Genomic DNA, 13,937 nt, shown 5'->3' on the forward strand with positions numbered 1-13,937 from the left:
TAGCATGGGTTTTGGTTTTTTTTTGGACAGGAAGTTTCTTTGGTCTCTCAGATGTCTTTACGGTAACTTTTCTTTGGTTAAAAATATTACTAACATAATTTCAGAAAAATGCTGTTTCCCATGCATTTGAACTTCTGTAAGCCTTTCCTGTGTTCTCATATTCAAAGGGAAAACAATAATTATATCATTAAAAATGGGAATTCAGCCACGAAACACCTTTTTAAGACTGAGGCATGTCAGGATATTTTACCCTGAGACAACTTGAGCCAGGATTTTTGTTGTAAGCTCTTTGTAGTCTAATGCTTACACAGGGAAGAGTGATGATACTTGTTAGGTTAACAGGTCTTTTTTTAGGGTTTGTAATAATTCGCCAGAGAGGAACATTTTGAAGCAAGTAGTGGTAGGACATCCTCACTGAATCATGTTGAAGCGCTTACTTGAACTGAAAGAAAGCAGAGCCCAACGAAGCAGCTCTCGCCAGCAAGTCTTCAGTATTTTTCTCAGGGAAAAATAGCGCAAAAATGTTGTTCTCTGCGCAGCATTCATTTCTGCATGTCATTAATCCTCGCTGTCTCCTATCCATCCCCCCCCATAAGTGACCGCAATGCTGATACCTACCAGATGGTATAGGATTGGAGATGTTTGAAAAAGTGGGCACTTATAGATGTTCTGAACTTCAGTGTTGCATGGAAATACAGATTTTTGTGTACTGGGAGGTACTGTGAAAAACAGAGGTACCAGGACATGTGTTTCATAATTTAGTGAGCGGTTCCTACATATATATATACTGACAAATACCGGGTTTATCTGCTTATTATTCAGCCCTACATAAGATTTCATGGTGCCCTTTTTTTACCATACATTAATATTCTGATATTGTGCACTTTTTCATACCGGAAGCGTCTTACCATGTGCATTTAGCTTGCATTTTTGAGTGGAATAGGTATGGAGGGACTTTTTGATAAATTTGGAAGAGATGTAGATGAGCTGAACTCTGATGATGTGGCAAGCCTGTTTTCCAGAGCGCTGTGGCGCTCTGTAAAAATACTGCAGGCAACGCTTCGCTGTATTCAGCAATCCCCGAAAATCCAGCTGCTGTCCATGGGCCAAATTCTTCCCTCACTAACACCCAGGAGGCCCCCGGTGACTTCAGAGGATTTATCCTGGGCTAAACTGAGGGCTGTTTAATTCCATACCAAATCTTCTGCCCTGGAAAATGACTCTACCAATGTGCTTCAGATAATACTCCCGTTAAGCCAAACTGGCTCCATGTTTTTGTACAAACCGAATAACTACAGTTGCTCTAAGCTTGCTTCATTTTCTTGACTGCAAAGTCTTTTAAATGTTATCGCAGTGTCGCGGTATGCAAAGACATGGCGGCACCGTCAAGGTCCAAGGCACCGGATTCTCGTGATGTTCAACTGACCGCAGATCATTCTGGGGTGAATTTTCCCAGTAATGGGCTTTTATGCAGGGCCCTTTCCTTCACCTTCTCGGCTCCGTGCGGTTCCTTTCCGACATAGCGCTGGTACAAATCGGGGGGCCCGCAACACCTCGGGTACCTTCCCCTCGCAGAGGAGGGCTGCAGGTGCCGACGCTGGTGTTTAATCCAGACGGCCCCGGTGCCCGGAGCCACCCCCGGAGCAGGGTGCAGCGGCTGGAGCAGGGCAGCCCCGGCGCGGGGATAATCCTCGCTGGGAGCCACGCGGAGCAGCTTCAGCCGCCCGAGTATTGGAGCTGGTACTGCGTTGCGCCTCGGCCGTCTGCAATATCGGGACGTTGCAAAAACGACTGGAACCCAAACCCAGCCCTTTTCGTGGGCACAGTTAGCAGCACGGGAGAACTTTCTAACCGTAAAACACTGGGCTTTGACCAAAGTCCCTTCGATCGCTCGGTCTCATCTTCCCCAGCCACCCTCCCCAAATGCCAGCCCTCCTGGGCGGCAGGAAACCCAGCAGCTTTGTTAGTTTTTACGGGTGTTTTGAGGCCCTTCGAGGGTGAATGCGATGGCACGTTCCCCACCCGTCCCCCTTCCCCAGTCACCACGAGGACTTTCCCCTTTTTGTGTTTGTCACTCAGCGGCTCGTATTTATATGAGTATTACCTGTATTTAAGCATGTGTTTTTAAACACTATAATCATCTGGCTCAATTTCAGCGTGCAAATGAAGACTATATTCTAAACGATTAATAACAAAGCAGAGAGGACGTCCTTATCGCTGCCTGCGAGCGAGCACAAAGGAGCCGGGTGGCGCTTTGCCGGGGCGGGAGCGGGGAGAGGCTGGAGCGGAGGCGGCGGCGGCGCTGGGCCGGGCGCGGAGCATGCGGCTGGGGCTGGCGAGTTGTTGGGTTGTTAGCGTCCGGAGCGGTCAGGAGGGTGTATGGGACGCCCTATTTCATATAGGTAGGGGTCTGCGGGTATGCATCCCTACGTATACATTACACATCAAATACCAGCATATATTACACCGTGTTTTGCTGCTCTTTGCAGCAGTGAAAGCACTAGGATTTTCAGTTGACCTGTAGTAAAGGAGGTATTTCCAGCTCCGAGGATTCAAGCGTAAACTGTACAGCAGAAAATCATAAATTGAGCAAAGATTGTTTTTAAAAAACTGCTTAATGGAGGAGAAAGTCCCTTCTTCCCTTTGAAATTTTTGTTCAGTTGAGGCACTTATGCATTTTTCCCGTATACTAGGAAATGAAATATTTTCATTATACTAAAGCTTTAGAAAAACAGCAAAGACTGTGCAATTGATGGTGAAATCATTCACTGTAAATGGGATCGTTAATGCAAACAAGTAACTAACCTTTAGTGATAATCAAGCAGCAGTATAATAATCTGAGTCATCATGCCTAATGGTGAATGAAGGGATGGGAAGAAGCAAGCAAACACCAAGAGTAAATGTGGGAAAAATTAGGTAAGAAGTTACAAATGATTTTTTCTCCTGCTCACCTGAAGTAGATGAGGAAAATGAGCAGAGGAACAAATCTGAAATCCTCGCTGGCCAGAGGTGGTTGAACCTCAGCCATATTTAAGAGCACTCTGTGCCCGTGAAATGCTGCTGAAAACCAGTAAATGAACTCTGAAAATTGCTGTTGTTGTGCTGATATTATAGTCAATGCTCAAAAAGCACAACTGGGAAAAATTACTCCAGAAAGGTTTAAACTTAAAGAGCAATTTTAAATTATGCAGAGGAAGAGATAGTGAAAAAATTAAAAAAACCTAGAGAACTAATACTGATGACATTAATGCACAAGGGTTGGTTGAACATGAAAAATTATTTGATAATACCTGCAAGCATTTTTTAATGGAAAAGGTCAAAGTCAAAAGAAAACTGCTGAACACTGTGCACAGCTATCTGAAGGTGCTGCCCTAGAAGGCAGAAGAAATGAAACAAAAGGTTATTTGCCATCAGATAGAGAAAATAAAATAAACATACTAAAATTTCTCTCACTTCATACATGTGACTGTTCTTGAAAAAAAGAAATCTCTGAAAAATTGAATCTCTGTGAGAGAAGTTCTTTGTTCTCTAAAAGTCAAAATTTTTCTGCAAATAATTTTAAGAATTATGGTTGGTTAAATAAAAAAGGAAAACAGTACCTTAGCTTGAAAACACACTCAGCAAAACCCAGGGAAATTGTTTCTCTGTGTTTGCCATCAATGGGTTGCAATTTACACTTGGCATTAGAGAGAAATACTGGACGTAAATGACACACAGAAGATTTTACAGAGAGCTGCCAAATTTCCAAAAGCCAAAGAAAGGAGTATTTGTAGGAATTGGACAGATTATGAACAGATGCCCTGATAGTCACATGATAAGTGGAAATTTAGTTTCATAATTTGATTAAAAACAGAGGATTGAAATCACAGAAGGAAATAACCAAGAAATGATTCAGATGTGTATGCGGCATGACTTAGTTAACTTGACTTAAGTGAAAATTCATAAACTGAGGATAGAGCACGTAAGAGCAGCTGAAATCTGGATGATGAGATATAATCCTGTGATTTTGCTAAAGGAAAGGAAAACAGGACAGTTGCAGTTAGAAATTTGTTATATTAAAAAAAAAAAACCTGAAAAAAATTACTTCCTATTTTAGCATAAATTAGATGCGATTTCAGCAAATTCAAGTCGTTTTGCTTGCGAATTTGCAACAGAATAGATGTTGAAAAGTCACATGGGGATGGTTTAGAAGCCATAGAAGAGCAGGTATTTGGCAGGAGGACGTCAGTCGCTACCGAGCGCGGAGGACCCTGCTTGCTGTGACCCAGCGTTTTAGGTCCAGCATCACGAATTGCTGTGTTGGGTACGTGCACAGCACACGTTAAGTTTTTAGTGTTGAGGAAGGTCACAGTACACCTTCCTTTCTGCTCTTTTTTCTGGAAAAAAACATAATTAAATTGCACGGAAGGCCCCCGATGGTTGGGTACCCCAGCAGAGCGGGAGCTGCAGGGCTGCGGGCGGTTGCGGGAGCTCGGTGCCGGCCGGGGGCTCCCCGGGGAGGCGCGGGGGCTGCGGGACCACAGCCTCCCTGACCTACTTTCCCGGCCCACGGAGACGTCGGTGCCAGAGCAGAGGGAACAATGCAGGGACGTGGTGCTCGCGGGGAGAGCCAGGAAGGCCTAAACGCGAATAAAGCAAGCAAACAAGCTTTGATCTTTGAAAGCATAAGGAATTTTAATTTACAAAATGGTGCAACATCGTGAAAAATAGCAGGACACTCCGTTTTTTTTAGATAAAGAGCATGAATTCTCATCATACATGTGAAATTTATTGCAAAAAAGGACTTGCGTTTAAAATGATGTATTTTGGGCAAGCTAGCTGATAAAGTTGTATAAAATATGGATGGGTGCCCGCATTCATGTCGGCCCGCGGGTCTGCCCCGCAGCGCCTCTGGGCGCGCAGAGGCAGAGTCGGGCTCGCCGAGAGCCCCGCGGCGCTGTCCGGAGGGGCACCCCGCGCCCTTGGCACTCCGGCCGCTTCGCCAGCCGAGGGTGCCTGTCCCCGCTCCGCCTGGCCCCGGGCGCGATGCCGCTCCGCTCCCTGCCGCTGGTTTGCTGACTATACTGCAGGTGCCGAGGACCCTGGCGGTCTCAGCCTTCGTCCCCGCTCCTCACCCTCTCCCACCGCGAGGGAGAAGCCTCCGTACTGCACCGGGTGGGAGAGGGCTGGGAGGAACCAGGGGTGCGGCCGCGTGCAATGCGGCGGTTTGCCTCCAATCGTGTCCGCGCGAGGCTTCTCCGAGGCGAGGGGAACATATGTCCCGCAGTCGCTATACATCACGCAGGTTGGGAGCGGCGCGCAGGACTGCAGCTGTGCGCGCAGGAGTACTCAAACGTGAGCGCGACCCACAAACACTTGGCAATCGTTCAGAAAAGGAGCTTAATCTGTTTTCATCTAAGCCCATTTTTCTCTTGCCTGCAACGTCCCCATGATGTTGTGTTTGATACTGGATCGCGGTGTCGCGCGAAGATGTCAAAAAAAAATATATCCAGGTTGTCGGCAAAAAAAAAGGCCTTTTCCTGAGGTATTTTGCCCTGATCAGTGTTTTCAGAGGCTTTCGCGTTACAGACTTCAAGGCCGTTTGCCTTTAATCTGAATTAACGTTCTGCTAGTAAAATGCAACACTCTGTCATACTCTAATCTCACCTGTTTCTGTAACAAAGGAAAAATAAAACATCTTTTTGTAAATGTATTTCCTACCTATTAGGTCTGAAACAAATATTTAAGTGAAATTCACGTGATTCTCATCTGAAAAGCAAAACTTCAGGTTTGCAATGGGAACGTTTGTTTTTTCTAGGAGGGGTAATATCATACACATATGGATATTACGTTGTCATAGTATGTGCATATTTTTTCCCTACCCAGCTTTAATTCTTTGTCTAGTTACTCAGATTTTGGAGGCAGGATTCACTAGTCGGTGACTTATTTTACAAATTGCTAGAAAGAAGACAGGATTGTGTGTAACAACAGGAAAAGCAAAAACATTGCAATTGATAAAAAATACAGCTGCATGGCTCAGTGTGAAAATGGATTTTGCTCTGTTGCTTCTTTTTTTCTTCTGTGATTGTTTTTAGCTCAAACTCTAACTTCAACTGGCAAATTCAATATATTATTAGCTTTGTTTATTGTAAAACAAATAGGCTGCAAACTGCATGGGTCTGTGAGGCTGGAGTGGTTCGTACAGCGTATGCCAGAATGCAAGGATGTGCCTGCAGGATGTATCCCGATGAGCCTAAGGATTTGCGAGGTCTTGCGTCCTGCCTGCTGCCCTGCTTGCACCCAAAGATATCCCGCTTCCAGTGTACAGAACATATATGCACCTTACGCCCCTAGCTAAAGACTGGAGAGGAGTTTGACAAATGTAACACTTGGCTTTTAAGCTCATCATTTCTTAGTGGTAGATATTAACTTTGATGCCTAATAATTCATTGCGTTTCTAAGATCCAATTTGGAGCAAATGCGAGCTCCAAAGGCTGTGTAATCGATGGCATTGTGGTTTGTAAACGTTTTATCTCTCTCTTTGTTGCAGGCCATTAGCAGTGTGACATGTAGGCTGAACAGTAATAAATGCCCATTGTTCCTTTTACAAGCATCTCGGAATAACTACATATATATTTTTATCTCACTTTTCCTCCCCGGAGTGCTCGGTGAGGTCCCCGTAATGCACAAACCCACCTCTTTTATACCTTGTAGGAATGTCTGTGTCCCGTAGGAGACAAAGGAGGGGGCTTTGCTCTGGTTTGGGTTATTTGTGGTTTTTTTCTCTAAGAGAGTGAAGAAATGAGTCTGTGACAGTTGTGGTGAAAATTTTTGAGATGTGTTTTTCTAAGGAAATTAATCTTTGCTGTAGAAAAAAGCTGTTTATAGCATAGCACTTGGGTTGAATTTGTTGATGGTGAGCTAGGCAGCATTAATTAGGAGCGGACTTTGCACGCAAGGCTTCCGCGGGCACCCAGCAGCAGGGCACCCGCTCCTGGTGGGAGCCCCCGCAGGGACAGCGAGCCCTGCAGAGCTCTGCCCGCTCTCCCGGGCGGGGGCCTCGGGCGCGGCGCCGGGGGTCACCCAGACCCCGCAGCTCCCACTGGGTCAGGAGCAGCGAACAGTGGTTAGAAAGTGCAACTGGTGGCAAAGAGAAGCGTTCAGTCGCTAACGAAACCAGGGGCAGCCTTTAAGCCTGGTACATACGTTTCCTTCTAATATAATAATACAAGTTTGGGATTTCTTTTCTGTAGAAACCTCTGCACCTTTTTATAGAGAAAAATGTTTGGATGAAAAAACAAAAACAACATAGGGTGTGTGTATGTTTTATGCTCCTAAAGTGAATCTTGTTTAATCTAAAATAGTTTGCAAACGCTGTCTTATATACGTTTGGTTTTTTTAAGTCAAATGAAATCTAGTAGGCTGGGTATAGGAATTTATACAGCTGATGGCTCTAAGTCTTTCAGACTACCCGACATATGGATAAACCATGCACAGATTTAGCAGGTCTGTCTTTATGTTAAAACGTATACGTGATAAAAATATATGACTGAAGAGAATTTCTGTGGTTAGCGCGATTTCATTCTGAAATGCTGCAAGACATTCAATAAAATTGCGTTTATTTTCAGAGGGTATTCACAATGAATCGATAACCCTTTTTCCCCGAGAGTTTTTGCATCTATTTCTCTGCCATTATGCAATAGACTTGCAACCATTTTTGCCGGTGCAGGTGTTGTTTATTAAAAGGAGCATAGTCATTGCAGGTGTATATTAGACATTAGCTGAACGTAAAGATATTAGCAAAAAGCGCCTTCTGACTGGCATTTTTATATCCTTACGTCTCTGCGAGGTCTGTAAAGGCAGATGCTAGGCTGCACACCAAGAAAGGGCTTCAGCCCCAATCAGTCGGAGCCCATTTGTCCATCCCTCATCAGCGATTCTCATTTAGCCTCTCTGGGAAAAAGAGGAATATAGTTTTCTAGAATCAAAAGTTATCTTTAAATGTTTTTAGAAGTATAGTCAAGGAGTAAGGATGTTTTAATTTCTGATTTTCCAGCTCATGGGTCATATTTGACCAACTGCTTTCAGCAGAAGACATGCCACTTTGTTGAGCTATTTAGGAATCAAAAAGACTGTCTTAATTTAAAACAAGGAGCCTTTGTTTTAGTTGGTGACTGCCTTGTGAAATTTTTCAGTTCTCAGCGGGTTAACCAGGGAACAGGGGCAGAGTCATAATTGGCCTATTTAGAGTATTTTGCATGTGAATAGTGTGTTAGTGAAGCATTACTAAGTCTGTTGTGAGTGACATGGTGATTAGAATTTAGATTAGGGAAAACACATTCTGTACTTTATCAAGTACAGTAATTAGTTCAGTCAGTAAAAGTTGATTACAAGTAACGATAAAGTTAGATTTTTGGTACTTAATTTTAAAATTTCTTTATTAAATGGTAAATTTGTTCTTAATATAAATGGTAGTATCTACACCTGTTTTATTGCGTATCAGAATAATTAAAAGAACAATGTGTTCAATGCAGAGTATAATCAGGGGATTTATATATTATGGGTAAGTTTCAACGTAGTTTATAGCAAATAGAACATTACTCAGGAAATTGTTCTTCTGTCATAGTTTCTTAAAGATCTATAATTTTTCTTATAGCGTGGGTCAGATAATGTTTTCTGCTGTTGTATGAAAAGCATAGTCCTTCCGTAGCTGAGAAAATGTTGCGTTTACTAGGATGCATCTTGTTAGTTAATGGTACAGGCATAAAATGGATATATTGAAAGTCCTTTGCTGCTGCTACTGCTGCTGCTATACAATAGCGTTAATTGTTTTTGGTTTTCTGAGGTGCTTTTTTTTTCTGATCGCATTGCAAAAAATATTAATAATGGATAATTTTATTTTCACGTTTTAATCACATATTATGTACAGCCTGCTGTGCAGATTTTTATATTGCAAAATCTGATATATTTCATTCACAGATATTAATTTTTCCTTGCACGGGGATAGACAATGAAGCTGTTTCATGCACACTGAACCAAGCGCTCTATCAACAGCAGGATTTTTTTTTTAAGTTTTATTATTGTTAAATCCGTGCACTTAACTATCTTGTTTGCAGTGAAGAAACTAAATTACCTTCAAATATATTAACAGAGCTCCAAAAGTTTTTAAAACACTGATTGCATTTGAATAACTAGGCAATAAGTCTCCTTTGAATGTAAATAATCGTATTTTAAATTAATTACTTCGTGTTTACCTAGTAAAGGAAAAGATGCTCAATTGGAAATTTTTGTAATGTCTCCTTTAAAATTTTGGCAGGTTCTTGTTTCCGTGTTTCAGTTGCTTGTGAAGGTTTCTTTGCTGTGTTATTTTTAGGAATGAGAAATAGCTAATGATGAGGAAAGTCGGCTTTAACATGCACGCGCACACACGTATATATTTTTAATCTTTTAGCAAAGTCTCCTTGGAGGTGACATGGATATTGGCAACCCAGGAGCGCTCTCCCCCACTAAGCCTGGCTCCCAGTACTATCAGTATTCTAGCAATAACCCCCGGCGGAGGCCTCTCCACAGCACCTCTATGGGTGAGTGACTTTGTGTTCAACCTTTTTTTTTCCATTTCAACAAATAATCGGAGTTTCGTCCTGTTTAGCAATACTTTGAAATAAATACAGTAAGTGGCAGAGCGTACGCGTACGCCGCCAGGACTCTCGGAGGGGTTTGTTTAACGTTAGCTGAGTGCTCCTCTTTGTCGAGCATGCAAGGAGCCTTAAAAAATCGCTTTTTCAAAGCACATCCGTGTAAGGCGAAAACAAAGGCCCTAACACTCGAGATCAAAATATGAACAATTTTCCAGCATTTTACTGTCAGACTTAAGAGCAGTGGCATCCACTCGGTGTTACCAAAACTGCTGCAAGCCTGGCGTGAGACGGCGGGCAGGGCGATTAGCAGCTGGGTCTGTGGAAAATCTCGGTGGGGGAAAAAAAAAAAAAAAAGAGCCTGTCTTATGAAGACACCGTTTTGTCTTTTTTCAGAAGTACAAACAAAGAAAGTTCGAAAAGTTCCTCCAGGTTTGCCATCCTCAGTAAGTACCGCTCGTCTGCTCGCTTGCTTGTGATCGCGGTGGCTTTGTTCGGTTGCAGGCAGATAGAAACGAGCCCGGGCTCGCAGAGCGCTTGGCGCTAAGGGCTGAGGACAAGGTAAGGAGAGTTAAAAAACCTCGTCGCTCGTCCCGACTTGGAAGTGATTAATTGCACGGTGGGGACGAGCGTGTGCTGCTCATGTGGATTTTCAGCGGCGGACGCTAAAGAGCTGCCGCGGGCGCGGGCGGCGCGTACCTGCGCGGGGCGAGCATCCCTTCCACGTGCCGGTTAGCTTCTTTGTCGGGCTGATGATGATTTATGGATTTGCATGTTCAAAGAGAAGCGCGGAGAGGATTTATGAGAAATTTCCGTGGGTCTCAGCCCGGATGCGGGGCGCGCATCCTCATTTTCACGTGCGGTCTCCGAGCTGCGGTACCTGCAGCAGGAGCTGGCTGGGGGCGAGCCCAGGTGTCAACCGCTGGGATCCAGCTGCTGCCAGAGGCATTGTGGGTTGCTCAAGCACTAACGCCAGAGCTGGTGATTCCCCGGGGTTTTCCCCGATGTTTGAAAGAATGTCCCGGATACCTCTTTGTAAGGAGGGTTACAGATGCCATCCAGCATCGCATTTTTCAGTGTTTATCGTGAAATCCGTGCATCGTGCAGTCAGAAGTTGGTGCTTCTCTTTGGTTCGGTCAAGTCCTTTGTTTCGTGATCCAAATAATTATTCTATTAGTTTTCACTTTTTCATCATTGTGTAAAATATTCAGGTTTTTTTTCCTGAAAAAGCTGCGCCAAGGTGCATTACATCTTTTGAGAGCATTTACTTTTAAATCTATTAAAATATATGTAAAATAGCAGTTTTAAAAGAAATCATGCGACATTTCAGTAAATACAGCATACAGGGTAGTATGGCTAAAGAGTGCATTTTATTCTAGTATTTTTATTTGAATTTTTTCTCCACCGTTACATTAAAAATACATAGTACATATTTTTGTATCAATATCTGCAAACAGAAACCAAACCACTCAAGAGGGGTTCTCTTTCATACCTGATAACTCTATTTGTTTTATCTCTAAATCTGGTTATTAGGAGGAGCTGAGTGGCAATCAATCTTGTGGAATATATAACAAATTGGCATGTTAATCTCAGATGGGTTTTATGTTTTTACCGTAAATCCAAGTAAATTTGCAGTTTGCAAACTAGCATACTTTTAAAGCTTCAGTTATTGTAGTGACTGTGCTGAACAGTAGTTTCATTACTGGTCACTTTATAAATAATAAAATTTTAATCTGAAAGAGAAAAACACATATGAACATCCTAATTTAATCGCACGGATTATTGTAATCTTTAGAATATTAAACAAATACAGACGTAAATCTTTTTCGCAAGTTGTTGAATTCTCAAATGCAAGTTTCCAGTACAGTATTAATACTATTTTTTTTTAATTAAAAATAAGTTCCCACACGTGTATTTTAAATTTATTTCACTAGGTGTTTTTTGGTTTTGGTTTTTATTGGACTCCTTTACAGCAATAGCTAATATCCTCCCCAGAGGTTTTTATGAGCACTGTTATGCTTGAAGTTAGAGGTGGATTTAATTTAGATGGAACTTTAGCTTTTAATAGTTTTTCTGACAACTCCCCGTGATATATCCCTCCCAGCTCCCTGCAGGTGGAGGCAAGGCTGTAGGTAGTAGGGTGGCTCTGAGCGGAGCCGAGCGTGCCGTGGCACCGCAGAGCCGCCGGCACGCTGCGAGGCACCGCGCGGAGGATGCAGCGCCCTGTTCTGCACGCTCCGGGCACCAGCCGGCAGCGAGTTCGGCATTATTGTGATGGCTCAGGAATTCTGCTGGGTTTTTGTTTAGTCATTTGCAGGGGAAAAAAAAAACCACCCCAAACCTGCGTTTTTTGCGATTTAAAATGTTGCTCTGTAGACAGGTGGCCATCTCGGGACATTTCCAGGGATACTTCTGTGTGGGTGTTAGGAAAGACACTTCCAGTGAGGTGGTACCTGCTATCTGCCCTCACTCTGCGGGGAGGAGTGGCAACGTTTCTGTTGGAAATGTCAACGGGCAGGGATTTATAGCTGCTGCAAAAGTTTTTTATGGATTGCTTCTTGCTTCGAAAGAATGAAAGGCAATTTATGTTTGTCGCAGATTAGTCTCAAATGTGTGCTTCCTTTAATTTTTTGTGAATACAGTTGTTGTACAGAACAGATACTTCTACAGCTCAATACTCTCAACTATTTTAACAGTATTTTTATTTTTAAGCCGAATTATCTCAAAGTAGGATATGCAGTTTAAATACTTCAAATTATTTTAATGAGCTGTACAATTTATTAGAAAATAAAATATAAGAAGGTATTCCTGAATATTTTAATCACCCATAGCTCTGTACTCCAAGAATAAATTAAAATACAAGTCCAGTAATGTTGAATACAAGAATAGTATGGTTCTGAAGGAAATACATTCTTTTTTAAGTGAACATACAGATAGGCATTTGGGTCTTGTTGTCTTCATATATCATGAATCATACATTTAATTAGAAATGATGCTGCTTTAGAAAAGGCACCTGTGTGTCTCAAACAGAACAAATATCTTATAAAAGGTCAGATTATATTTAGGTTATAGATTGTGTCACACTAAACTGCCAGGATTTATGATGCTGAATGAAATATATGCATTTATAAATTGACTAACTAGATTATAATATACTTAGTTGATAGGGTGGAAATATTGCTGTATTTCTTTTAAAATATGTATATTAACTTGTTCTCAATGTGATTTATGCAGTGGATATGGAGATTAATGCAGCAGCATTTGTGAAAGCAGTTATTGTTGATTAATTCATAAGTAGTCTTATAAAAATTTCAATGATAAATGGTAATAAATATGTTGTATCAGCTCCCCTTTATTATAAGAAATGGCTACGAGTTTGGAAAACAAAGTAAATTAAACTACGGAAACAATCAGGGTTTAAAAAATAATGAAGATTTGAGCTAAATTTGGGGTCGAGAAGGCGAGACTCTTCCAGCTGTGCTCTGGGTGGGGGGGCTGCATCCCGGGCCAGGCTGTGAGGGTCCTGCCTGAGCTGGACCCCGGCGGCCGGTCTCAGCCGCAGCTCATCACAGCAGTTATAAACTGGACACAGGCCTGGAGCTGAGCTGGAACTGAAGGGTTGAACTCCAGAAGCTTGGTCTGAACGAAGACTTGAGTCGGGGGCGGCTGTGTCCCCTGCCAAAGCAGCCCGTTCCCTGCCTGCCCCGGTGCCTGTCCGACCGCCGCGGGCGCTCGGGGTGCTCTTCCGTGGGGTGCGTTAAGATTGGCTCTGCCCAGCATGCTCACAGTGTCCTTTGTGGAGCTTCTTCATCTCTGAGGTTTCAGGAGATCTCCCTAATTTCAGGTTTTGTAACCTGAACGTGTCTGCACACCCACAGCGTGATCTGCCTTTGCAGGCAGCGGGACGGGGGGCTGGGTCCCCCCAACTCTGCCTGCTCCTTGGGCACACACAGTCTCTCCGTGTCCTCGGCTCCTGCCCGTGAAATAACGCAACCTAACGTACTTCCTTGGACCTAACAGACTTTATAGAGTCTCTTTGGGGCGAGGGGTTTTGCTGGGACCACTTCATAAGCTCCAGTATGAAGTGGTCCTTAAGCTCTGCTCCGACTCGAGCGGTGTGGCGAGGGTCAGGGGATTTTGGATTGAGCCGACTGAAGGTGAGATATGGGCATGCCTATATTGGCAAAAATGAGTTTTTTCTGTTAAAACTTGGTTTTCCTTGTTGAGTGCCTATGCAACTTTACCAAGCTATGACGTGGTAACGTTTTGTACCTAGGCTGGCGTGGTCGGTAGGCACCTACCCACAGACGAGGTTTGACCTGG

The 13,937-nt window shown here is 43.2% G+C and overlaps 1 protein-coding gene across 20 annotated transcripts in view; it reads left to right on the top strand.

Annotated features, from left to right (window-relative positions):
• Positions 1 to 13,937, top strand: part of LOC142074887 (transcription factor 4) — a 236,140-nt gene that overhangs the window by 130,044 nt on the left and 92,159 nt on the right. For 19 of the 20 annotated variants that reach the window (XM_075135834.1, XM_075135829.1, XM_075135827.1 and 16 more), the window contains 2 exons: positions 9,431 to 9,560; positions 10,011 to 10,060. In XM_075135834.1, the coding sequence (XP_074991935.1) occupies positions 9,431 to 9,560; positions 10,011 to 10,060 (180 nt within the window). The remainder of the gene's footprint in view (positions 1 to 9,430; positions 9,561 to 10,010; positions 10,061 to 13,937) is intronic. The other variant, XM_075135823.1, reaches the window with a different exon arrangement.

Source organism: Calonectris borealis, chromosome W (assembly GCF_964195595.1).
Source record: "Calonectris borealis chromosome W, bCalBor7.hap1.2, whole genome shotgun sequence".
Taxonomy (NCBI): domain Eukaryota; kingdom Metazoa; phylum Chordata; class Aves; order Procellariiformes; family Procellariidae; genus Calonectris; species Calonectris borealis.